At 36.2% G+C, this 25,414-nt stretch overlaps 2 protein-coding genes across 5 annotated transcripts in view; one reads left to right on the forward strand and one right to left on the reverse strand.

Annotated features, from left to right (window-relative positions):
- fhip1aa (FHF complex subunit HOOK interacting protein 1Aa) overlaps positions 1 to 22,296 on the forward strand; it is a 43,065-nt gene extending 20,769 nt beyond the window's left edge. Inside the window, exons 3-13 of one of the 2 annotated variants that reach the window (XM_073864380.1) lie at positions 642 to 836; positions 4,289 to 4,981; positions 7,184 to 7,342; positions 7,549 to 7,635; positions 7,807 to 7,974; positions 8,988 to 9,067; positions 9,254 to 9,453; positions 11,746 to 12,681; positions 15,088 to 15,266; positions 18,545 to 18,665; positions 18,820 to 22,296. In XM_073864380.1, coding sequence (XP_073720481.1) covers positions 732 to 836; positions 4,289 to 4,981; positions 7,184 to 7,342; positions 7,549 to 7,635; positions 7,807 to 7,974; positions 8,988 to 9,067; positions 9,254 to 9,453; positions 11,746 to 12,681; positions 15,088 to 15,266; positions 18,545 to 18,665; positions 18,820 to 19,046 — 2,955 coding nt within the window. In that variant the 5' untranslated portion in view covers positions 642 to 731 and the 3' untranslated portion in view covers positions 19,047 to 22,296. Of the gene's footprint in view, positions 1 to 641; positions 837 to 4,288; positions 4,982 to 7,183; positions 7,343 to 7,548; positions 7,636 to 7,806; positions 7,975 to 8,987; positions 9,068 to 9,253; positions 9,454 to 11,742; positions 12,682 to 15,087; positions 15,267 to 18,544; positions 18,666 to 18,819 lie in introns of both variants that reach the window. The other variant, XM_055205455.2, reaches the window with a different exon arrangement.
- A 2,555-nt stretch (positions 22,297 to 24,851) lies between these two features.
- gatb (glutamyl-tRNA(Gln) amidotransferase, subunit B) overlaps positions 24,852 to 25,414 on the reverse strand; it is a 77,147-nt gene continuing 76,584 nt past the window's right edge. For all 3 annotated transcript variants that reach the window (XM_073864387.1, XM_073864390.1, XM_055205458.2), the window contains exon 13: positions 24,852 to 25,180. In XM_073864387.1, the coding sequence (XP_073720488.1) occupies positions 25,055 to 25,180 (126 nt within the window). In that variant the 3' untranslated portion in view covers positions 24,852 to 25,054. The remainder of the gene's footprint in view (positions 25,181 to 25,414) is intronic.

The following is a 25,414-nucleotide window of genomic DNA, read 5'->3' on the forward strand; positions in this document are numbered from 1 at the left end:
ATATCCATATTTTACACGATCCATAAAATGCCGCGAAAAAACACGTTGCTAGTATCAAGTCACAAATATGCTAAAGCCTCATGATGCATGAGACCCGGCAATACAACCAATCAGAGAAACTGGTCTATTTTTATTAAAGAAAACTTATATGAACTATATTTTCCTCATTTGATTACATTAAAAGTCATGAAACATTGGATGTTTAATTTATTTTAATTATTCTTGCTATATATTAAATTAATCAAAAACTGTGTAGGGGGGCACAGCAACCTGTTTGGGGGGGCATAGTTTTCGTGTCTCCCGGGCAAGGCTGTATGCGGAAATTATTATGCAAAGTGTTGGTATTACGTGGATAAAGACAGGCAGGGGATTCAATCCATATGATGACTCGTTTCAGCGATTCAGAGTTGACTCCCTACTTTAGAAGACAATAACTTTATTAATCGTGCACTTTTGGTTTCAACTACTTTGCACATTGTTTACATAAATGGACAGCTACATGACACACTGCAATACAGGTAATTTTCGATTTTGGATCCGTGTGGCTCTTTAAATAATTGGCTAGACAGTAGACTTTTGCTTGAGTGGGTTTTTGCAACAGCAGTTTTGTAATTAGATTCTTCTGTGTTTTTTATCTGCAGGTCATAGTCTAAAGGTATGGTGCAGTGATCCACATTTGGCGAAAATTCAACCTGAACATTATGGTTTAATCCTGCTGTGAGCGCACAACAATGGCATTTATGGTTGCCAGAGGGAATCGAGGTGACCAGGCATTGGTCCTAAAGGGTGTGGACCCTGAAACATGCATGATTGTTTTCAAGAACCACTGGGCGCAGGTACACTAAATTCATTTTATTAATTTAAACTTTTTAAACTTAAAATTTTAAAAGTGTATGTTTTTAAATAAATGAGGGAGAAATTAAAACTATTTACAACTCCACAATGTCATATTCTGGCTTATGTTGTGTGTACACCTGCAAGCGTTGGCAATTAGAAAAACAGATCACATAGCCCTTAATAAAGTGCATCTATATTGGATATATCAGAATATTTTGGGACTAATTTGCTAACTAGTTAGTGACTTTATCACCCTTTGTCCACTCTTCCTCCTTAGTTTGCATTTATGAAAATACTCTGCTTAGAGCAAGTTGCCATTTGCTCTTGCATTCACTTTCTCTTACTGGAGCCCTCAGCTCATTCCTTTCCTACTTTGTTAATAGGCCAGTGTTTGTCTGACACACCTGACTGGGAGTTTTATCACCATGGTAATATAGCAGCACCCGGACAGAGAGGTTATTGTTTTCTTTGAGCTGATTTATAGCAGCCCTCACCTAAGTTTGAGCTCATTTGCGTATAATAGATGAGATGTTCCCCTAATACAAAGCAATATTAAATTGTGCTTTACTAAAATAATGTGAATTGTATAATGTTCATATTTAAAGGGATACTCCACCTTTTTTGAAAATATGCTCATTTTCCAGCTTCCCTAGAGTTAAACATTTCATTTTTATTGTATTGTAATCTATTCAGCTGATCTCCGATTCTGGCGGTACCACTTTTAGCATAGCTTAGCACAATCCATTGAATTTGATTAGATCATTAGCATTGTGCTAATCAAGGACTTTGCAGCTGTAACATGGCTGCAGGAGGCGCAATAATATTAAACAATGTCTGAAAATAGTCCCCTTGGTTACTTTCAATAGCAGGGGACTATGTTCAGGCACTGTGTATTATCATTGTGCCTCCTGCAGCAAAGTCTTTGATTATTACGCTAGAATGAGAGTATAGTTCCAAGCCATATCTGCCTAGAAAATCACAACTTTAAATTTTCCGTTGGTCTTATTACACGATGTGACTACAGAAGAGTCAAGTTTTAAATAGGAAAAATATTAAAACTCTTTGGTTATTTTTTAGCGCAATGCTAATGGTCTAATCAGATTCTATGGATAATGCTAAGCTATGCTAAAAGTGGTACCGCCAGACCCAGAATTCAGCTGAATGGATTCTAAAACGCTAAAAATCAAATGTTTAACTAGGGGAGCTGGAAAATTTGCATAGTGTCCTTAGATGCTTTAATGCATCATGGAAGAATTACCACAATTACTACATAAAATAAAAATTTTATTTATTATATATCATAAAATTAGGAGACCACTCCAGTTTTGCCTTTAATCATCATTTCTACATGTATTACGACATACATAAAGTCACCCAACAGCAGAAAATACTGAGAGGATACCAAGACACCTAAAAGATGTGATAAAAAATTAGGGTTATTACACCAAATATTCATTTTTTAACTGTTTCTAAAATACATGTAAAAACATTAGTATTGTTGTTGAAAAATAAATTTATGTTTGCTTTGCAGTATTTATTCAAGAACTAAAAACACAGCATCTTTGTTGTGATTTTAACAATTTTTTTTTCATTTAAATTTTTAAGTAAATAAATGCAAATTAAAACATAATTTTTCTTCGGAACTTGGCAAATTTGTTGTCGGTAGTTAGCAGAATGAAACAAAAATTATAATTTTACTTAAACTAGGGCTGGGACAACGCGTCGACGTAATCGACGACGTCGACGCAAAAAATACATTGACGCAAAATATGTGCGTCGATTCGTCAGACCCAAAAAGGCAGCGCCGTAGAATAGTAGCAATGCGAGTGGCTTCAGTCCACGCCGGTTTCACAGTATGTGCGGCGTGTGTTTTTTTCAGTGCCCATGTTAACAAGCATGCACCCTGCCGCATGAGCAGCGCGAGCTCGCAGCTCTGTAGCAACAGTGCTGCAATCGTTTCTGCGTTGTTTCTGCTGCGCTGCTCATGCTCAATTAAAGTGAAAGTGCTTTGTTTATGGTTTAAATGCTCGTGGATTGGCGCGAAAAAGTGTCATTTTACCATAAAATCATGAATGTGAAGTGTGTTTTAAACAGTCATGACTTTGAGCAATTTAACAAAAAGCAATAAAATATATCACTGTTTGCCAGAAGACTGCGCTTTCATTCACCCTCTGTCCAGCAGTAAATGAGTCCTAATCTATCTTAACAAACTTAAGAGAAAGAGATTTAATAATATATGTGCTTCTTAAGTCTATAATTGTGTTTATATCTGTCATTAAATGGACTAGAACAGCACAAAAACAATGTGGATTAAACAAATCAAGTTATAAAAGTTACACTGACCATCAAAAGGCACATTGAAGAGGTTTTGCTCATAAATGCATGTAAAATAAAGTAATTTGAACTTGAGATTTTTATACTGTTACTAAACTGCACAGTATGAGCTGCAAACGCGTTATTGAATGCTACCTCTGACTAAGAATGCATTATTTTGCACTTGTATAGTCTTTTTTTATTTTGAAATTTTAAAGGGGACAGAGAATGAAAAAACATTTTACCTTGTCTTTGTTGAATAATGGTAGTCTACCCACATTCACAAACATACAAAAAGTGCTAAACATGCTAAACATCTCTGTCTCATGGAAATTCCTCTTTTAGAAATGTCAGCCAGAAAACAGCTGAAAACTGATGCTTATGACATCACAGGCATCTCACTGCCCTTCCACTTTAAAATAATTGGCTACATTTTTTGAGTGGCAGCAAAGTCAGCCAATCAGTAATGAGATTGCAAGTTAAGCCAGTAGGGGGAGCCAAATATGTGCAAAACAGCTTGTTTAAAATCCCCCACCCTAATAGAGCTATCTGAGAGAGGTTTTTAGGAAGCTTCTAAGGCATTACAGACCCAAACAAAAAATTTTTGTCTACATGTCACATCACAGAACAAGGATAAATAACCCGTTCAATCATTCTATGTCACCTTTAAGAGCAATGAACATATATTTAAATGTTTACATTCAGATATGTAAATCAACATGTATAAATTGCTATTAGTTAATTAATGGGGAGATAATGGAGAATCGAATCGAAGTCGAATCGGACTGATAAAATGAATCGTTAGATTAATCGATGCATCGAAAAAATAATCGCTAGATTAATCGTTTAAAAAATAATCGTTTATCCCAGCCCTAACTTAAACACATACCTATAAAAACTTTAGTAAACTGGAAATAATCTTGAAGTGGTCTCTTAATATTTTCTGTAGCTGTTTATAAAAAAAAGTTGTCTGAACAACACATTTTCTGAAAAATTCCAACCTCTCTCACTTCACTATTGGGATTTTATGTAACAACGATTAGTGTGCCAAGAGATAAAGCAGTATTTCTCATTGATGTTTCCTAAATTTGATGTTTTCAGTTTAAATGACCTTTAACCTTCTTTTAACCTTCATCAGGTGGTGAAAATTCTGGAAAAGCACGACCCCTTACGAAGTAATGTGGGCCTCCTGGGCGGAAGTCACATTCTCAGTGTCAGCGGAGGACTGGGTGCTCTCCGTTTCGGCCAAATCCCTGGAGATGAGGCCAGCACGGTGCAAAACTACGTAGAGCACATGCTCTACCTCCTCATGGAAGAGGATTGTGGTGAAAGTGGAGCCATGGGTCCCATCCTGGAGTTTGTGGTGATGGAGAACGTGTTGGAGAGGCTGTTTGTCTGGAGCCTGAGGAGAGAGTTCACGGACGAAATGAAACTAGAGCAGCTGAAGATGTACGAGATGCTGATCGGACAAGCCAGGCAGCCTTTACTTCATCATAAACCCGTGCTCAAGCCCCTGATGATGCTTCTGTCGTCTTGCTCCGGCTCCCCGTCACGGCCGAGCTCCGCTGTTGTGGATGCAGAACTGGTGCTTCTCCTGAACCAGCTGTGCTCTGTCCTCACTAAAGATCCGTCTATTCTGGAACTGTTTTTCCATACAAGCGAGGACCAGGGAGCTGCTAATTTCCTCATTTTTTCCCTGCTCATCCCTTTCATACACAGGGAGGGGTCGGTCGGGCAGCAGGCCAGAGATGCGCTTCTTCTTATCATGGCACTTTCTGCTGAGAATCACGTTGTGGCCAAACACATCGCAGAAAACACGTATTTCTGTCCAGTATGTGTCTCTTTGTGAGGGTTTTTCTTGTTTTGTATTTTTAGCTCTACGCTACTGTTGAAAGTTTAGGTTCAATACTATTTAAACTTTATTGACTTTAACTCTTTACCCGCTATTGGCAAGTTAACTCGTCAATTAAGAAAAAACACTTCCCTGCCAATGACGTGTTTTTATGGCAATCCATTTTTCTGCTATTATCCACCAGATGAAGCTCATACCCATCTTATAAAACACAAAATCACACCTTAGGCTAAACAGTTCAAACTCCGTGTATGTTTTGATCATCGCTTTGAATTTGATCTCTATCAAAAGTCCTTCACAAAAATGCAATTATCTCAGCTTTTTGCTCAAAATTTGGTATTTTTGAAGAAACATACTCTTATTTGAGAAGTGATAAAAAGAGAACAAATGAAGGTAGGATGAAACTTTACTTTTTTTAAAAAGATGGTCAGTTCTTTCATTTGATATATTGTATGTGTATATATTTAAAGAAGAACATTTTCTTGAAAACATTAAACTTTGTGAAAATCATAAAAAATGCTGGTGCTGGCTGGCAACTTTTTTTAGAAAAGCTGGTGGGGGAAAGAGTTAAACTTTCAGCTTCATTGTGAATTACCTCAAAAATTATTTTGACCTCTTACTGGTCAAGAGTAAGGTGTTTAAAATGGAACTAGATGTACAGTACCTGTCCATAAATGTACTAAAGATTTAAATATTATGTGTTAGGGATGCACCCGATACCAAGCTCATGTACTTGTACTCGTAAAAATACCCCGATACCAAAGACCAATACCTCACGTGAAATACTTTGACACTTTATGACAAATTTGATTTTCTTGTTGTCTGTGATTTCTTTAGCACTTTGACCGCTTTGTGACAGGCAGGTAAAACTTACATGCATTACGTTCTTGGTTTTGCCCTTTGGAGGTTATTGGACACTGTGAAATTTTGGCTTTGAAAAAGCACATAAGAATGATTTGATTTTTATAATACGAGTTGAAGTTGTTAAAAATAAAGATGTTGATATGTTCATTAGTCTCATTCTGTTGCAGGGCTTAACGCAAATTTTTTTTATTCTGGCCCGATTGGGCCAGTGGTTCAGGTTTTCACTTGCCCTGCTAAAATTTTCACTGGCCCCACAAAAAAAATGTCTGTGTCTGTCACATAAGAATACATACAGACATGGCTACAGGCAGAAAATATATTTTAGCGATTTAGGGTGAAGCACTGGCCCGATTGAGCAAGTGACAATACTTTTTTTTATTGGCCCGAACATCTATCTCACGCTTGCCCTGGGCCATTGGGCAGTCCTTTATGTTGAGCCCTGTATTGTTCTTAGAAAATTGCAACATAAAAAAACAGTACAACAAGCATTGGTATCGGTATCGGTGATCAGTATCACTTAAAAAGTGGATCGGTGCATCCCTTATTATGTGTTAAAGGAACAGTATGTAGGATTGTGGCCATAACTGGTATTGCAATCACAAACCTTGTGGCTAAAACTGGTACTGCAATCACACAACTGGTGGCCTATACGCAAAATGACAATATAAACATCAGTTGAGGGCTGCAACTCCACTTTTTAAATGACAATATCCTTGCCAGGCCACTGTTGTCAGTGATATAAGTATTTGAAATGAAAATTAATTCTTAATGTCTAGTGACATATCAGGGCCATTTTATGATTAATTGATATAAATTTCTTACATACTGTTCTTTTAACATTATTTTAGTGTAATAAAATTCAACATTAACTTTTTTGGTATGACAACATAATGTAGCTAATATAAATTAACATTGGCTATAACTTTATGCACATATGGTTAAATGAGCAAGTTACTATAGAGCCTAAAATGTTGAGTGAATTAAGAGGAAAACTATTTACTTTTGGACTGCACTCTTATTACATGTTCAAATCTCATTCTGTATTTATAGTCTTGGAAATTCAGGTGCAAAACAGCTTAAAGGAAATGAAAATTCTGTCATAATTTACTCACCCCATGTCATCCCAGATTTATATGACTTCCTTTTTCAGTTCAACGCATACAAATCATTTTATATTAAAATGGCAACATTATTATGTGTTGCTCAAAAATGGTGAAGGTCCAAATGTCACATTAATCCATATATTAGCTGTTTGTGATTCTATGAGATGCATGGAAAACACATTTAACCCCCTATTTTCTTTAACTTTTGTTAAAGGTTTTGGCTACAGGTTTGAGTGGACTCTACTCCTCTCTGCCCACTAAGTTGGATGTGCCCAATGAGGAATGGCACTGTCTGCATTATGATGACTGGCAGCACCTGCCTGCTCTTGTGCAGTTCCTTAATTCCTTGGAGTTCTGCAACGCTGTCATACAGGTGTGTGATAGCACCTTCATCTTTTAATTGATGTGATTCACTTACAGTTTGTATAAGCTTGTGGTTAAAACTTGCTCTCCGTATTTGTTAAACCTTATTATGGAAATCTTGCATTAGGATGCAAAGGTTAAGCTTAAAATATATATTTTTAAATCTTTATATCTGCCTAAGAGATCAAGTGAAATTTATTTACTCTTTGTGTTAAGGTGGCTCATCATTCTATCAGAGACCAGCTGGTGGGATATATTCATAATGGGTTTCTGGTACCTGTTTTAGCACCAGCCTTACACAAGGTAAGTCTTGTTCTCTAAATCTACCTCAGGATCGTTACCTAAACCTGGTGTTTTTATAAAAAAATTGGCTTGGCTTCATTCCAAAAGCTTAAATCTTTTCCATAAATGTGCAATATCTGTGAAATCTGATCTCACTATGAGTAAGACCTCAAGCAACCTGATCTTTTGTAGGTAACACTTGAAGAGGTGATGACCACCACTGCATACCTGGACCTGTTCATACGAAGTGTAACTGAACCTGCCTTGCTGCACACTTTCCTCAGCTTCATCCTCCTTCATCGCCATGACAACGTATACATTTTGGACACGCTAGTTAGCCGCATCAATACTCCCTTTCAGGTACCCACAATCCTATCCAGTCACCTTTTAAAGTGTATACATGAATTAGAGTTTATACAGTTTTAAACTTACGATTATGTCATTTGACAATGAATTAATGATTAACTTATCAATGGTCGTTCATCTTACCTACAGGATAAGTACAGTAATAATTAATTTTTTATTCAGAAACTTGATAATGAAATAAGCGTAGATTCACAGACACTTGTGGCAAATAATTGTAATCGGTTTAACTAAATTTTAAATACAAATCAGGCTAAAAAATTGAATAATAATTGGTAGATTGGACAAAAGAATAGCAGAAAAAAAAATCACAATTAATTTTTTTACATGCTTAAAGGAAAACAGCACAGTTTTTCAATATTTTACTATGTTTTTACCTCAACTTAGACCTACCTATTTTTTCAATGTGTGCACTTTTAATCTTTGTACAACGTGTTGTAAATGTGTTAGCATTTAGCCTAGCCCCATTCATTCTTTAGGATCCAAACAGGGATGAATTTAGAAGCCACCAAACACTTCCATGTTTTCCCTATTTAAAGACTGTTACATGAATAGTTACACGAGTAAGTATGATGGCACAAAATAAAACTTTTGTTTGGAGCCATAGGAATGAATGGGGCCAGGCTAAATGCTAACACATTTAAGAAGCGATGTACAAAGATTAAAAGTGCACGCATTGAAAAAAGATGGGTATGTATTAATTCATCTAAGTTGAGGTAACAACATAGTGAAATATTGACTTACAGTAATGTTTTCCTTTAAGATGTGTTTTTTTTAATCCTACACTATTTCTCAATTCCAGTACTTGTGCCCCCTCCCAGAATTATTTAGATATTCTCCTCTGACAGAGTTTACCGGTATTTGGTACTGATATGTGAAAGATATCTTATTGGTAAAAAGACAAAACGTTGATGCATGTGTAAACAGCACATTTTTGTATTTACTGGTAAAGTCATTCTGGTAAATTTATGGTAATTCACTGAAATAACTTGGCTACTCTTTTGCTTCAGCTTGGCACGGTGTCTCTGGCTCTGTTCCGCACTCTCATTGGCTTATATTGTGAGGATGTCATGCTCCAGTTGATTTTCAAGTGAGTAGACGCCCGTAGACTCTTCACCAATGTATGTTCATTTATTTGAAATTCTGCAAACCATGGTCACAGCTTCGAGACCTTGTCTGTTGTGACACATGTTAATCTCTTCCCACTTAAGTGTTGCTTTCTGAAGTGTTTCTTTCTTGTGGCACTGGAAGTGGTGTAACTCTTTCCCTCCCATAGGTACTTGATCCCCTGTAATCATATGATGTTAAGCCAGCGCAGAGTCTTGAGAGAGACAGACTGTTACTCGGTGTCAGCCGCTAAGTTCCTCGCCCTCACACCATCCTGCTGTTCTCCTGAGATCATCCCACCTCCACTCAGACAGTTGGACTCCATCCTCTGGTCGAAAGGCACTGATGGCTCCCATGCAGGAACTAAAGGTAATATTTTGGAAGTTGGTGTGAAAGACTACGCAATGTTATTTTAGCTGTTACTGTGCATAATGTTTGATTATGATGACAAAGCACATAGGATGGAACTTTTCAGTTTAAATTTTTGATCTACATCAATACAAACATCCTAGAGCAATGCTTCCCAATCCTGGTCCTCGAGCACCCCCTCTCAGAAAGCTTTCTCCTTATTTAAAACACCTGATTCAACTTAGCCTCTTTCCAAAATGGTAAACACGTCTCCCTAACAAACTGATGAGTTAAATCAGGTGTGTTAAATATGGAGACATCTAAACTTTCTGGGAGGGGGTGCTTGAAGGCCAGGATTGGGGAAACACTGTCCTAGAGTAACCTATTTAAGGTATATGCGCTACTTGTAATTAGTGCTGCTGTTGCTGCTTGTTCGACTCCATGCTGCTTGTTCAACTTCATGCAGCGTTGCCAGAACTGATCGGCGCATGAAATCAAAGTACCACGAGACCATTTCGATAGCAGTTCTCTTTGTATGATATATCGAATAGCTTGAATAGCAGGGTTTTGATGTCATCTGCCTCTTGGTTCTTGTGGCGCCACCTGAAGTCGAACAACAAAGAGGCTGTTTACACTTTGCATTAACATGCGTTTTCATCGATCGGATCACAAGTGGATGACGTTAATGCCAGGTGTAAACGGTGTTCAAAAGGTTTTGAGCTCATCCACTTTCAACCACATTCAGAGGTAGTCGAAACCCCTTTCGATCGGATTGCTTTTGCTTGTGTAAACGCACATGTAATTGAATGTGTTCGAACAGCCACACGCGACCGCCTTCTCTCCGCCCATTTATCTAATCTGAGGCACTAAACACAAGTTTTACGTCTTTTTTTACTTCTGGCCTGAACACACGGTAACAGCGCTATTTTAGCCTTTCATTGATAAAAGTAAAGCGGCTGATCTCCGCAGTTTCATTTTGAAAGCGTGTGAAAGTTGTGCGATCTTATTTCATCAATTGCGCTGAAAATAACATAACATAATATGCTCTAACATATACATGTACAAAACACTGTGCAGCATGTTTACTTGCTAAACAAGCAGTGGACTCCGACATAATATGAGTTCTCGCCCACTGTCTCAACAGACCACCCCCTCACAGTATTCAGGACAGAAGCGGTCGAAAGTGGACAAAAGTGACGGATTTAAACACCAGGTGTAAACGTGATGTGTCTCTCTTGTCCACTTGTGATCCGATCGATGAAAACACATCTTAATACCAAGTGTAAACAGCCCCAAACAAACCTGTTGTATCACTCAATGGTTAGATTAGCACGGCAGTCAAAAAGCGGGACGCAGGAGGTCAGTTATGGGACAAATCAATTTGGCCCGAATTTCGGGACAGCCTGGCTAATGCCGGACAGTTGGCAACCCTATTTCTTTATTCCATTCCAGACTAAGTAATCTGCTTATGTCTGTCCCTGTAATTAAAGTGTTACAAGCTGATTCAAATTCCAAATCTTTGTTGTTTTTCAAAAAGATGTAATTTGTCAAAAAGAGTTAAAAGAGGAAATTGTATAAAATGCAATATAAACATTTGAAATCCAAATACCTTTTTTTTAAAGGACAAGTTCGGTATTTTACACTTAAAGCCCTGTTTTCAGAGTGTTTATGATGAAATAGAACGTTTTGACTGAAATTTGGACATATGATGCTGGCCCGAGAATTTTTGGGTGTTTCTTGTATCACCTCCCACCTCTATAATGGCTCTATAGGTGCACAGGAACAATCCTTCCTAAAATGCATTAAACTTTCATTTACAACGATGTGAAACTCACCGAGTGGTCAGCAATTGGCAAAGGTGGATTATCGCCACCAACTTGGCTGGAGTGTTTATTATTCAAGCTCTCAGCGGAAGAATGTACGGGTGTGAGGCGTTTGGAAAAATAGGTCCACAAGTTTACAACGAATGGTAAAACACCTGTTGGAAAGCATCTTTTGCAGCGATTTTTGTGTGAGCATATCAGTGAACACCCCTGACCATTCGGTGAGTTTCACGTCTTTGTAAACGAAAGTTTAATGAATTTACGAAGGATTGTTCCTGTGCACCTATACAAACATCGTAGAGGTGGGAGGTGAAACAACAAACACCCGAAAATTCTCGGGGCAGCCGCATATGTCGAAATTTCAGTCAAAACCGTTCTATTTCACCATAAACAATCTGAAAACAGGGCTTTATTTGTAAAATACCGAACTTGTCGTTTAAGATTAACAGTTTTAATTTTGGAATTTAATTTTAACTTTTTAAAACAGAAGAGGTTCTCCCAGAGGAAGATGATTGTGTCATTGGCTCAGAGATTCACCTGGATGTCAGTTACCTACACTACTTATGTGATGCTGAAAACAGCATTAAAAACTGCACGCAAGCATGCCGCGTGTGGTCGGCACCTTATGATGGAGAGCACCCCCCTCCAGAAGAATACCAGCCCAGTACTTTGGAAGAGGCAGGTAGGACTCATCCGCAGATAACTAGCAGAACAACACAGCCCCAAAAGCATGTGCATCAGTCTGATCCACCTGTTAAAGATAATACAGCTGCACCTGGATTATTGGAACTAGAGTGGGATGATAGTTATGATGCTTGTCCACCGGAACCACAGCTAGAGGAAGATCAGGACACTCGTCGCATCCCGGACGAGCCCCCACAACATATCCAAGAACTGCGGAGAACTGCTATTATGATTGTGAAGGGATCTTATATAGAAGAATCTGAGTTTCAAAATGATGTTATGGTCTACGATTTGATTGCTCAGAAGGATGCCCATGACTCTGGTAACACTCATCATGCTCCATCCAAACATGCTGAATCAACTAATTTGGCAGACGCAAGAGGACCATCTGATCAAAAAACTGAATGTGACTTATTAAAGAAAGAATCTTCAATGAGCAATGGTGATCATAAAGACTATGCAAAATTGGAGGGGAAACCTGGACAATTGGACCACAAGTCAGCAGCCCCAGAAAGGGAGGACCTTATGGCACAGTATGAGGAGCTGATAAGGAGTCTGGATGCACCGTCCAATAGTCCTGTAAAAACAAACATTGAACTCAGGAGTCCTACAGAACTCATGGAAGAGGAGGTAGAGTTTACCAGTTTCTTACCAGAGACACCAGAGTTGGAAAAGATGCCGTTGTCTCCTTTTGGGACAAAACCCCGCAGTGGGAGCAGATGTCAAGCTGTTCCCTTTACAGGTCAGAAAACAGATTCAGATTTTTTGTTACATTTGTTGAAAGTTTTATATTGTGATGGAACAAAATGTATGAGGGACAATTAGGGATTGGACGGTATGAAAATTTTATATCATGATTAAAGTGACTAAAGTTATCACGTTTATCAATATTATCATGGTTTTGTTCAAATGAGATAGAAATGTTCAAAAAGAACTGATACACACAATAAAAACATTTGAACAAAACAGAAATAATTTCAAATTTAATATTTCATGTCCCTAAAATTATTTCTGTTTTAAAAAAATAAATACATTTGTCCAATAAGTTTACCGTGAATGTATACAATTCATTATCCCTTACATGCCGCCTTGTGCAAAAAACTATGTTGCATGTAAGCGCCTGCGTCAAACTGATTCTGGCTGGACAGGATTTACCGCGAGTTTTCAAAATCACTTTAATCAAACACGGTTGTAATGATAATTAAATTTTAAACGATAATACTAACCGTCAGGACATTTTATCATGGTTAGTCGTGAAACCGGCAATCGTCCCATCCCTAGGGACAATATCTGTAGCAAAAAGAAAATGGAAATAGTAGACAATCTAATACTTTAAGAAAAGTTATTTCAACATACTACTTTTTGGGACATACTACTGCACTGCAATGAGTCTTACTTGGTATTTTGTCTTGTTTTTTAGAATAAATATCTAAGAATTTTTAAATCGAGATACATTTACTTTGAGATATTAAGTCTTTTTTTACTGAAATTAAATTAATTATGAACATCAAGAGGTTACTACTTAAAACAAGTAAAAATATCTGCCAATATTTTTCTTACCCCATTGGAAGATATTTTTACTAGTTTTAAGAATAAACCTCTTGAATTTATTTTTTTAGTAAACAAGACTTAAAATCTGTAGTACCATGGCTGTAGCAGGCGCAATGATATTACGCAGTGCCCGAAAATAGTCCCCTTTGTAACCTTCAATAGCAGGGGACTATTTTGGGCACTGCGTAATATCATTGCGCCTGCTGCAAGTCCTTGATTATTACGCCAGAATAAGAGTATAGTTCCTAGCCATATCTGCCTAGAAAATCACAACTTTTAATTTTCCGTCGGCCTTAGTACACGATGTAACTACAGAAGAGTCAAGTTTTAAATAGGAAAAATATTGAAACTCTTTGGATATTTTTTTGCACGATGCTAATGGTCTATGCTAAAGTGGTACCACCAGACCTGGAGATCGGCTGAATGGATTGTAAAATGGTAAAACTATAGGGTAGCTGGAAAATGAGCCTATTTTCAAATAAAGTGGAGTGTCTCTTTAAAAATTTATTTTGAGGGAATTGGCATGCAGAACAGGGCAGTTATGAAAAAAATACATATATACATAATTTTAACCATCAGCCAATAAATGAGCTACTATCTTTACATTGTTGTTAAAAGTTTTTTTTCAAACTGGAAATGGCAATAAACATTTTCCATGCATTTTGACAGTGTGCATACTGTACTGTAGACATCTAACATAGTGCATGCTATAATAAAAGTTGAGGCAGTTATGAATTTGAGAAACTCTGCTGTAAGGTGCATTTCCAGGAGCACGACTGAACAGCTCTTTCTGACGAACAGTTAAGGAGTTGAATTCTTTATTTCACGGCGCTCTAGAATAATCAATCCCGATTGGTCAAAGCCTTTTGTGCTCAAATACTTTAAAGGTGCAGTGTGTAAATTTTAGCGGCATCTAGTGGTGAGGTTGTGAATTGCAACCAATGGCTCAGTCCACTGCTCACCTCTCGCTTTTGAAACACATAGAGAAGCTACGGTAGCCCCCACTGGACAAACATGTCATCGTCGGAGACAACTTAGTAAAAAAAGTTTGTCCGTTAAGGGCTTCTATAGAAACATGGCTGCACAAAATGGCGGCTTCCTTGTAAGGAGACCCTCTGTGTATGTAGATAAAACGTCTCATTCTAAGGCAATAAACACATAACGGTTCATTATAAAAGGTCTTTATACACCCCTCATAATTTAGTTTTGTATATTATTTTGCATTTCTGTCAAGAGATCCTTCTAAAAATTACACACTGCACCTTTAACATAACAAAGTTTAATTTTAAGCTTGGTAGACATTTTTTATCAATGCATTCAGGGTACACATTTTATCAATATGTGTGTTTCCTGGGATTTGAACCCACAACGTTTGTGTTGCTAGCACAGTGGACTTTCATTTGAAGTACAGAAAGAGAGTTGTCTTTGCCAATTAATCCTCTATATTAGGTTTCTTTTTGTGTAGCTTTCTGATGTCCCTCTTTTCTCACATAAAAAATTAAGTGAATAATGATAAGATGGTACATTGTCCTATATTTATGATAATATGCTATATTTTCTTCACTTTTTTGTGTGTTTTCTTCCTACTCTCTTTCAGGTCCGTTTGTGAGCGTGCTGCTTTCCCGTCTAGAAAACATGCTGAACAACGGTCTACACGTGAACCTGCTTCTGACTGGCATCCTGGCTCAGTTAGCTGCTTACCCTCAGCCCTTGCTGCGCTCCTTTCTCCTCAACACTAACATGGTGTTTCAGCCCAGTGTCCGCTCACTCTACCAGGTACTGAAATACACACCTATCTCTTAACCCCATCTGTACTTTTTTTAGCTTTTGACTATTGAGTTCAATTCAACACTTTTGACATTTTTGTGTTTTTGCAAAGCAGCTTTACAGTGAATACATATTAGTAAAGACATAGAGACATAAAGAAAATCACAAAAAATGTAAATATTTATAATACATGGTATTATTGTAATTTTTTCCAATTTGCAATACAAACTGTGAAAATAATTGTCTGAAAGTTTGTATGTTTATCAGATTTTTCATCAAATGTATATTAATTCAATTCATTTAATTGCAAAGCAGCTTTACAAAAGGACACAATGAAGAATACACATACAAATATTATAGATTAGTTTATAGGCCAGCGCTGGGGTTGTTTGAAGTCCTTGCGCTTTTTATTTTTCACCTTAAAACCAATAGAAGTCTAATGGTTTTCTCTTTACTTTTTCTAAATGCCCTTTTCAAATAAAATCTCCCCAAAACTGTGTTCTTGAATTCATTCATAAACAAGAATAAAAAAAACTATTAAAAACCAATATCTTTTTATTGCCATTGATGTGCGATGTGACATAATAGGTGGGTGTTGACCTAGAGCAGGGGTTTTCAAACTTTTTGTGTGTGTGGACCACTATTTGTAATCAAGAATTTTCGCGGACCACCTCATAATACTCATAATAAAATATGTCTACACAAAGTCCTGAATTTATCTGCACCTCTAAATAGGCTTACTAGCACTAAAACTATAACTGGTCATCAGGTTTGTTAAAAGAAAGTTTACTGCACAAAACGGCTGCCACACATTTTATTTATTTATTTACTCAAGCGCACGAAGGCATAGTCATTTGAACAACGGGCTTATTTCCATAGCAATGGAGTAGTATGAAATCCATACAGTAACAAGAACACTTGGATATAGTCATATCAAAACCTTTGCCGATTTTAGGGGATTATTAATCTTCAGAGTTTTACAAGTCCACTTAACAGCACATCTGCGAAACATTTCAGAAACGCGAGATCAAAAAACTAACTGGAAATTAAATTAATAACAGGCCTTATGCATTCCATTTATAAACATTTTGTTTCATATAAATTGCCTATAGAGGCTTAACTTGACAATTTAGTTTAAAATTTATATCAATATTCTTATATCAATATTCTTTATATACATATTCTTAAAAAATATATATTCTTTTATATTTTATTCTGCCTTTACACGGACCACTTGCAGTACCCTCACGGACCACTAGTGGTCCACAGTTTGGGAATGGCCGACCTAGGGCCACTATAAAGTTATAGTCGTGCGTAAGGTCTACTCTACGCCTGTGCGTAGCTCTGTGTAGCCTGAAACGCACCTCAACAAAATTTTAACCACGTGTCAGTTCTATTCTGAGTCCATGGAGTGAATTTCCAGGTAGGGAGGAGTTCCAGTTCAATATGTAGAGAATTTCACAGCCTGCAAAACAAATCTTTTTTCGTTAACTGTTTGCAAACAGTACACTGTTTGTTGCAAAGAGTGAAAAAGAACTAGTAAGAAGCAGTTAACTTTTAATATAGTTATGATTTCACTGAAGTAACCAATAGACCCCTTTCGTGTTTGCAAACAGAGATGACTTTTTTTGTGGGCAGATCCAAACTGGTGGCAGAAAGTGACAGCTCCGCAAAAGCGGTGTGAAGTGTTTTAGCTTTAAACTGTGATTTTTATGGATCCGGTGTTCTGTCGAAGTCTGATTCCACTATGTTTCCCTTTAGTGTAATGTTTCTTATAGCGTTTTCATCACGTTACGTTTATTTTTTAGATAAATTAAAAGTTTAAATGGCTTGGCTACTGATATACATGTATGGAATGTATTTGTATTGTTCTTGATTGTTAAATCAATTATTTTTACAGTATGAATCGCTAAAGTACATATAAAAGCAATACTATTATGTATTCTTTATAATAACGTTTATTAAATATTTAATAATTTTCCTGTTTTCTATGATTTCTTCCTTATATTTATAGCCTACGTGTTTGTTCTAAAAACTATTATAAAAGTAGTATGTTTACACACAAATTAAAAAGACCTGTTTATATATTAATAACACTTTACACCGTGTGTGTGTGTGTGTGTGTGTGCTATATTTATATATTTATTAAGTATGTAAACATTATAATTTTAGAACAAACAGGAAGAAGACATAAGCTAAGATATAAGGAAATAAAAAGAAATAATAGAAAAGAAAAAAAAGAAATATTCAAAAAAAAAATGTGATATTATAAAAAACATTTATTCTAAATATATTATTTAACGTGATAAAAACGCTATAAGAACACCAAACATCTTCTCTAATTATTTTCTATTCAAATTATTAAAAGATTTCCAAATGATTTCATCGCTCCAGTCTGTCCGTTTAAGGGCTTATTGCAACCATAAACACCTACGTTTATCTTCAAATGGTGTCTTCAACGACAGTATTCTATAAAAATGAAGGCTATCTTTTTTGGCATTCCTATTCTGACACTTAACAGCACAATATGATGGCAGAAAAACAGTGGAAATGAATGAGACACGAGTGAAACGAACAATATAACTCACTAGAAAATGTCTTGTTGTGCTGTTGAGTGTCAGAATAGGAATGCCAAAATAGATGACCTTCATTTTTATAGTATACCGTCGTCGAAGACACCATTTGAAGATAAACGTGAGTGTTTATGGTTGAAATAAGCCCTAAACCGGACAGACTGGAGTGATGAAATCATCTGAAAATCGTTTAATAATTAGAATAGAAAATAATTAGAGAAAATATCCGGTGTTCTGTCGAAGTCTGATCCCTCTAACGTTATGTGTTTCTTATAGCGTTTTCATCACGTTACGTTTATAATTTATTCAGAAAGATTAAAGATTTGAATGAGTTCTTAATATCAATAATATTACCATTTATTAAAGTTTTCATATTTTTTTCGTTTCCCATTACTTCTTTTTACCTTATATCTTAGCCTATGTCTTCTTCCTGTTTGTTCTAAATTACTAATAAATATATAAACATAGCACACACACACACACACACACACACACACACACACACACACACACACACGATGTAAAGTGTTAATAATATATAAACAGGCCTATACAAATTAATTTGTATGTAAACATAATAGTTATACTCAATGGTGTCACAACGCAACCTGCTCAGCAACGCATCGAATGCGGAATCTTATCACATGTTTATTTACTTTCTTTACTCTTCTTTCATTTATTTCTCTCTCCTTTTCTCTCTCTTTTTATTGCTAGGTACTGGCCTCACTGAAAAATCAGATAGAGCAGATGTCTGCGACCCGTAAAGACTTTCCTGAGCTCCTGACTTCTGCTCAGCACTGCCTGTTGGCCAGAGAAAGCTCTCTCAGAGATCAGAGTATGTTCCTATAGGCACCTAACAGAAACATTTATATTTCACACATCATTTTTGTTGTTTTTAATTTTTCTTATGTCGGTTTAAACGCAGGACATTATATATAGTAATTTCTATTAGAATAAACATATTTCATACTGTATTTCTCTGTGCCTAGACTCTCAAAGTCCAAAGATCGGTGATGGACTCCACAATTCTGAAGCAGACAAAACCAAGCAGAAGAACCCGGCTATCCAATTCAAAAGTGTGGTTCCCTTAAACAGAACGGAGGTATATGCCACAGTTCTTTTCACAGAGTTTCTTAAGGAACTGGCCGCCCTTGCACAAGAACATTCTATCCCGTCTCAACTTCCCATGGATGAACAGGATTCCACGTTGACTTGATCCTTATTTACAAAGATTTTTTTAGAGACTTTTAGTGAAAGCAATATTGTGTATACCTCTGAATTAGTGTGGAAACACATTTTATTGATTTTTAGTTAATTTTTTAACATTCTTGGTAGGGGATATTTCGTCATCATAGGGCATCTTAGGACTTTTGACAATCCAGGTTATGCATCATCAAACTATTTTTCAAGGAACCACAGTTATGATCTCTCATCTTATCAATGTCTCCTGTCGGAAAGCAGTCACTCGCTATGCCTTTATTCCATATTGATGTCTTAAATGACAAAATGCTGGTCGATATCAGCTTAGACCAAAGAATGATGGCTGATGAGCATTACGACATGAAGACATCATGGAAAGCACATAATGCATAATATAATGCATGGAATGCTTCAGACTATTGATGAAAAATGACTATGCAAACTTCAATGTATTTTGCAGGTTTGGTTCAGTAATGGCCTTATAGTAATTGTGCCTATTTCTCAAAAGTTCTTAAACGCCTAAACACTGTCTTTATAGTTTTATAAACAAGGATTGCAAATACCATGTGGTTAAATTATCTACGTTTTACAAAACTGACCTTTGTTAGCATGGTTGACCTGTTTTATTATACAGCATCACTGATATCAATTTAATTGAATTACTTTTTAAATTTAATTACTTCCTTGAAGATTTTTATATGGTCTAAGCAGCACATACTGCAAGTTGTTAATATGTTCAAAATTTGCAACACTCAGTTTTTTTGTCAGGGTAAGGGGTCTTTATTTATTGGGTTAAGGTATTAAGCAGTTTCGGAGGGGGAGATTTTTTTTCACAAAACATAGTTTAAAACATTTCCTCTATATTTGTGTTTTGATCGTTTGAATGCCTGGTATTAGAAAGAGGATACACTTTTTTTTTTGATGCAGTTCACTTATTTTAAACGATTCATTTTGATTTAACACGATTGATGCTTTCTGTTTCGAACATAGTTGCATCATTTTAAACTGAATTGAAATTGTAACTTTGGCTTAAAGGTGCAGTGTGTAAATTCTAGCAGCATCTAGTGGTGAGGTTGCGAATTGCAACCAATGGCTCAGTCCACTGCTCACCCCTTGCTTTTGAAATGCATAGAGAAGCTACGTAGCCGCCACCGGAAAAACATGTCATCGTCGGAGACAACTTAGTAAAAAAGTTTGTCCGTTAAGGGCTTCTGTAGAAACCAGGGGGGCAGGGTTTCATATTTTATTGAAGCTTCCCTGGATGCCGCCATTGCTTAGCGAACACCCATCTGCTGTTAGCATCCCATTGACTCCCATTCATTTTGGTGTCACTTTGACAGCGAATAACTTTACATCTGAAGCGTTTAAAGACTCCATTTGTCCATTAATTATTTCTAAAGAAACACGAAAATCTATAAAAGGCTCCATTACCATGTATCTTACGTTATGGCCCAGTAGAAGCAGTTTTTGTAAAAATAGGCTAACGATTGCGTCATAACCACGCGACTCTCTGTCGCACAGTAGAGAAATTACCGTATGGACTGGGAGAGAAGCTCACAGGCAATCTTTAACTGACTATGAGGCAATCGGGTGGACGTGAAGGCATAAAGTCAAGGGAGATTATTAATCAGAATACTTACCAAAATTCGCTCCTGTTCACGCTCGCCGTCTCTGCAAGATTCAGTAGGTGATTCAGATTTCTCGTGGCACGGCTATTAGAAGACTTACAATTGCCAGACAGGTTGCTCACGTGACATCTACGTCATTAAGCTCAGTTTGAGTCTGCGCAGTACGCTCGACACCCAGGAAGTGCGTGCTTCTAATTGACTTCACTTGTCTCCGTTGAATCCAATGGGGTCGCTGTGTCCATTTCTTTTACTGTCTATGGTAGAAACATGGCGTCACAAAATGGCGACTTCCACGTAAGGGGACCCTCAGTGTATGTAGATAAAACGTCTCATTCTAAGGTAATAAAAACATAACGGTTCATTATAAAAAGGTCTTTATACACCCCTCATAATTTAGTTTTGTATATTATTTTGCATTTCTTTCAAGAGATCCTTCTAAAAATTACACACTGCACCTTTAACTTGATGTTTTAATTTTAAAAGAACATGATTCAGTCAAACATTCAAAACAATACATTTTGCTCCTCATCTAGTTTTAAACAAACTAAAATAGTTTTTATTTGAAAATCGTGTTGGGTTTAAATGTTTCAGGGTGTGTCTACATGAAGTATTTGTTTTTTTCATGCTAAGTAAATGTGATTGTCATGTTCTATTGACTTGAAGTAAATGGGTAGAGCTTCTATTAGACTTGAAGTAAATGGGTAGACATGTTAATTTCATGTTGAGGAAACGCGAGTTTGAATCATGTTCAGCCAAAAAGCAAAAAAAAGTGTAGGGTGTATTGTGCATGTAAAGAAGCAGAAAGCTATTTTTTGCATTTAAGCTATGCAGTAACAGATTTATTTTACTTCTAGTTGAGTTTAATCATTGTCATACATAATGTTTATGATGAAGCATTTATACAGTTTTAGTTTATCATAGGTTTCAGCTTTAAACATCTCAGATGCAAGACAAAAAGTGGCCTTCGCTATTAGAAATGTTCCTTTAATTTTATAAAAATTTTATTATAGTCTCCAGATGTAAGTATTTATACAAAATTTTGCTTGCATAGCTCATGCACAACAACAACAAATGTATATTTTGTATGCGTAATTCTGTGCATTGTTCATTTTTATTGGTTCCCATGTCACTTTGACAAAAAATTACTCAGTGAATGGTGAAACTATGACAAATGGGGTGAAATACCTAATGTTACAGTAATACTACTTTGGTAAAACCTGATTAAATTTTAATTTAATTGTATAATGAAGAGAAATACCTGTTGCCTTCCTTTTGATCTGTACTAATTATGTGATTCATACACATTTTATTTTGTATTTATTTAATTATTATAAGACCACACTAGCACGTCAATCCAGAGAGATAAATTATATGCATTTTAAATGTTTTATGTGTGTGACCTTTTTAAAAAGCAAAGAAGTCTAGATTAAGCACTGGTGAAATTTTACATTTATGCAATATAATTTGCAAAAACGCATAAAAATGTCACCAGCTCACCTGTGTCTGCCTCTGTTTTCTTTTCAGGCAGGGAATTGTGTCATTCTGTGTTAAATTGTAATTGCATTTGTGTTAGAAGCACACAAAGTCATGACATCTTGAATAAAGAATCTCTTGTCCTACACGTCCAAGTAATTTGTCAATAACACTGCCAGTCTTCAACCAGAGTTATAACCAAATAACTTCCTTACAAAGAGTGTGCTAAATATATTGTGGGGTTTATACAATATTTTTAGAGACAAAATGTATTCAGATTAAATGAAAAAAGGGGCATCCCCAAAAAATACTGTATTTGTTTTGGTAAAATTGTTATATACTGTAGTATAGACGGTTTCAGCAGTAACAACATAAACAAGCGGCTGTCGTGGTCCGCACGTAACTTCCGGTAAACTCCGCTAAGAATAAATAACAACAAAGTTCTTTAAAGAGTAACTAAACCCTAATCCAACTTTTTTTAGTTACTGATCTGTAAGAATGATCGTTTATTAGTGCTGTTCATTGATTTTAGTAAGTTTTTTGACATTTGGATATAAAGTGTTTAAATACTACAATATATGGTGTAAAAACGTCTGAGTGCTGCCCTCTTCAGGTTGAACGGTGGCTACTGCAGTTGAATTTTCCTATTGGATGTTGGGTCCAAAAAATGACTCCTGACGTAAGCAGGTTCAAGCTTACCACGCCCTTGTTACAATCTCACCACACACTTGGTACGAACTTAGTTCGCCCCCTCTATCTGTTAGGATCTGCCCACTTTTCTAGCATTTTTCAAATATTGCCAGTGGGTGGAGTCAGGCTCTGACCAGGGGTTTAGTTACGCTTTAAACGTAGTTTATTTATATAACAAGCAAAAAACAACAACACATAGATTTTCTAGGAAACCAAAACATTTGTTATTTTCGACGAGGCATTTTTGTTCAAGAGATCAGTTTAGCAACTAGTCAGACCATTAAAGAAACGAAACCGGAAGTAAGGGTCAGATCCAGACGTGTATCACGTGCGTCCGATGACACCATCTATATTATAATTTGTTGTATTTTGTCTGTTGTAAACTTCTAAACTATAATAAATGCTGTAGTATACTTCAGTAGGGTACACTGTAAAAAATGTCTGTAGAAATTACAGTATTAATGGGTATTACTGGCAACTAGCTGCCAGTAACTTACTGTAGATTTTACATTTATGTTATTTACTGGCAACATTTTGTTCAAAGTTAAATAAACATGAAATTTTTTTTTTGACTATCTTCTACAGTAAGTTACTGGCAACCAGCTGCAAAATTACAGCAATTTTTTTAGAGTGTAAGGTTCAAAACACTAGTAGCCTATTTAGAAATGTTACTACAGCGTACTATAGGATATACACTAAAGCAGTGGTTCTCAAACTGGGGTCCGGGGCCCCCAGGGGGGCCGCGAGATGGTGCCAGGGGGGCCACAGTTTTATGACATTTTATAAAATACATTCATTTATAATGAATTCTGTGAAATTAAACCTAATAAAAATAAGGCTACTAACCAACAGCACTACTTTGTATAACTTAATATGTTTAATTAAAAAATACATTTTAGAACCGTTTTTGTCATTAATTTTCTTTGGGGGGGGACCCCGAAAGGAATGCACCGTACACAAGGGGGGCCGCACGCAGAAAAAGTTTGAGAACCACTGCACTGAAGTATACAACAGTATTTTTCTTTCAGTGTTATAATCTATATTAATATTGGCCTAGCCTATACTGATGATGTGTCTTTACTATATGTTTGGGAATGTTAACTCATGGATATTGACCTAATTTAACTCACAATTCCTCTAGTAGCCCAGCCAAAAGATTAGCTTTTGTTTAAAACTAGAGCCTTTCAATAATGGCACCCGATACACTGGGACAAGTGACTTGAAAATTAACTTCACTGGAACCCAGAAGCAAAAATGTTGAAGTTGTTTATTATTTTTGTGTCCAATTTATATACATTTTTAAATGTTGAAATATATACGCCACAAGAGGGCGCTAATGACTCATATAACACCAATACAACCTTGAATACCAAAGTGTTGAATGTGATTTGCAAATGCCTTTTCTTTAACATTTTTTAATAGAAACCATACAATGAAAGCTAATACATGTTTAAATTCAATCTTGATGTGTTAGCATACACACATTTAGGCTTTGAGCATCAAAAGTACACAAACTATGCTGTTCCCTGCTGCTTTAGATGCAGCTGTTGTATCTTTACATACACATGTTGAGCATTATACTAGGTTTACCAACACGATAAAAGGCTAAGTTGCACTTTACCATTAATACTTTTACATACTGCACAAGAGTACATGCAGAGAATATGTTCATTAAACAAAATCAATGTTGTGCGCATAAAAATACACAAGTATCTATGTGTTTGTGTACAAAAATTTTTGCAGAGTAGGCCTATTCTCATATTGGGATGAACAGTTTTAACCTGCCTCCACCTCCTTATTCTGATTGATCTTTTTTTACATACTGCTAAAGGTTTTATTTCAAGTCTCTTAAACTTGATTGAAATGTGCAAGTGAACGTTTTAGGCAACTTTGGTCTGTCCTGCTTGAAAAGACACAAACAGTACTGTATAAAGAGATTTTTTCTCAGTAACACCAAATTAAGACATCTGTGACGACTGTTGTTCTAAATGTTGTCAAAGAGCTGTTGTGTAATAAACAATATCAAGACATTTTGCATAAAACAATCTTCATGTTTAATAATAACAACATGGCATTAAAGCTGTTTAGCTCTCAATCTTACAGTGTAGTGAATTTTACGGATAACAGCTGTACAGAGGATTTTAACTTTAATGATAATTGTGAGAAAGCAAACATTATGTACATTTCACTGGTCCATGGAGTTGCTGGTTCAGTATACATAGTCACAGATTGATCATGATGTCATGTCTTCCAGAATTGCTCTGACTTGGACAGGGTCGGTTCTGCCCTTGGTCTCTCTTTGGACCTCACCCATCAGTTTGTTCAAAACTTTTTTATTTCCCCCTCTGATAATCTGAACCTGCAATAACAGATTCATGTGCAAATTAAATCTCAGCAACAAATAAAAGACAATCATCGAAGTCATTTAGTTAGCTAGAGCAGAGGTCTTCAAGCTTTTTTAGGCCAAGGACCCCTTTATGGATAGAGAGGAGGAGCAAGGACCCCCAGTACATGTATCAAATCAAATTATGGATGTACATACTTTTTTATTACAGTTAGTACATTACAAAGATATTAAAACCATTATTTTTTG

This window comes from Misgurnus anguillicaudatus, chromosome 3 (genome assembly GCF_027580225.2).
Source record: "Misgurnus anguillicaudatus chromosome 3, ASM2758022v2, whole genome shotgun sequence".
Lineage (NCBI taxonomy): Eukaryota > Metazoa > Chordata > Actinopteri > Cypriniformes > Cobitidae > Misgurnus > Misgurnus anguillicaudatus.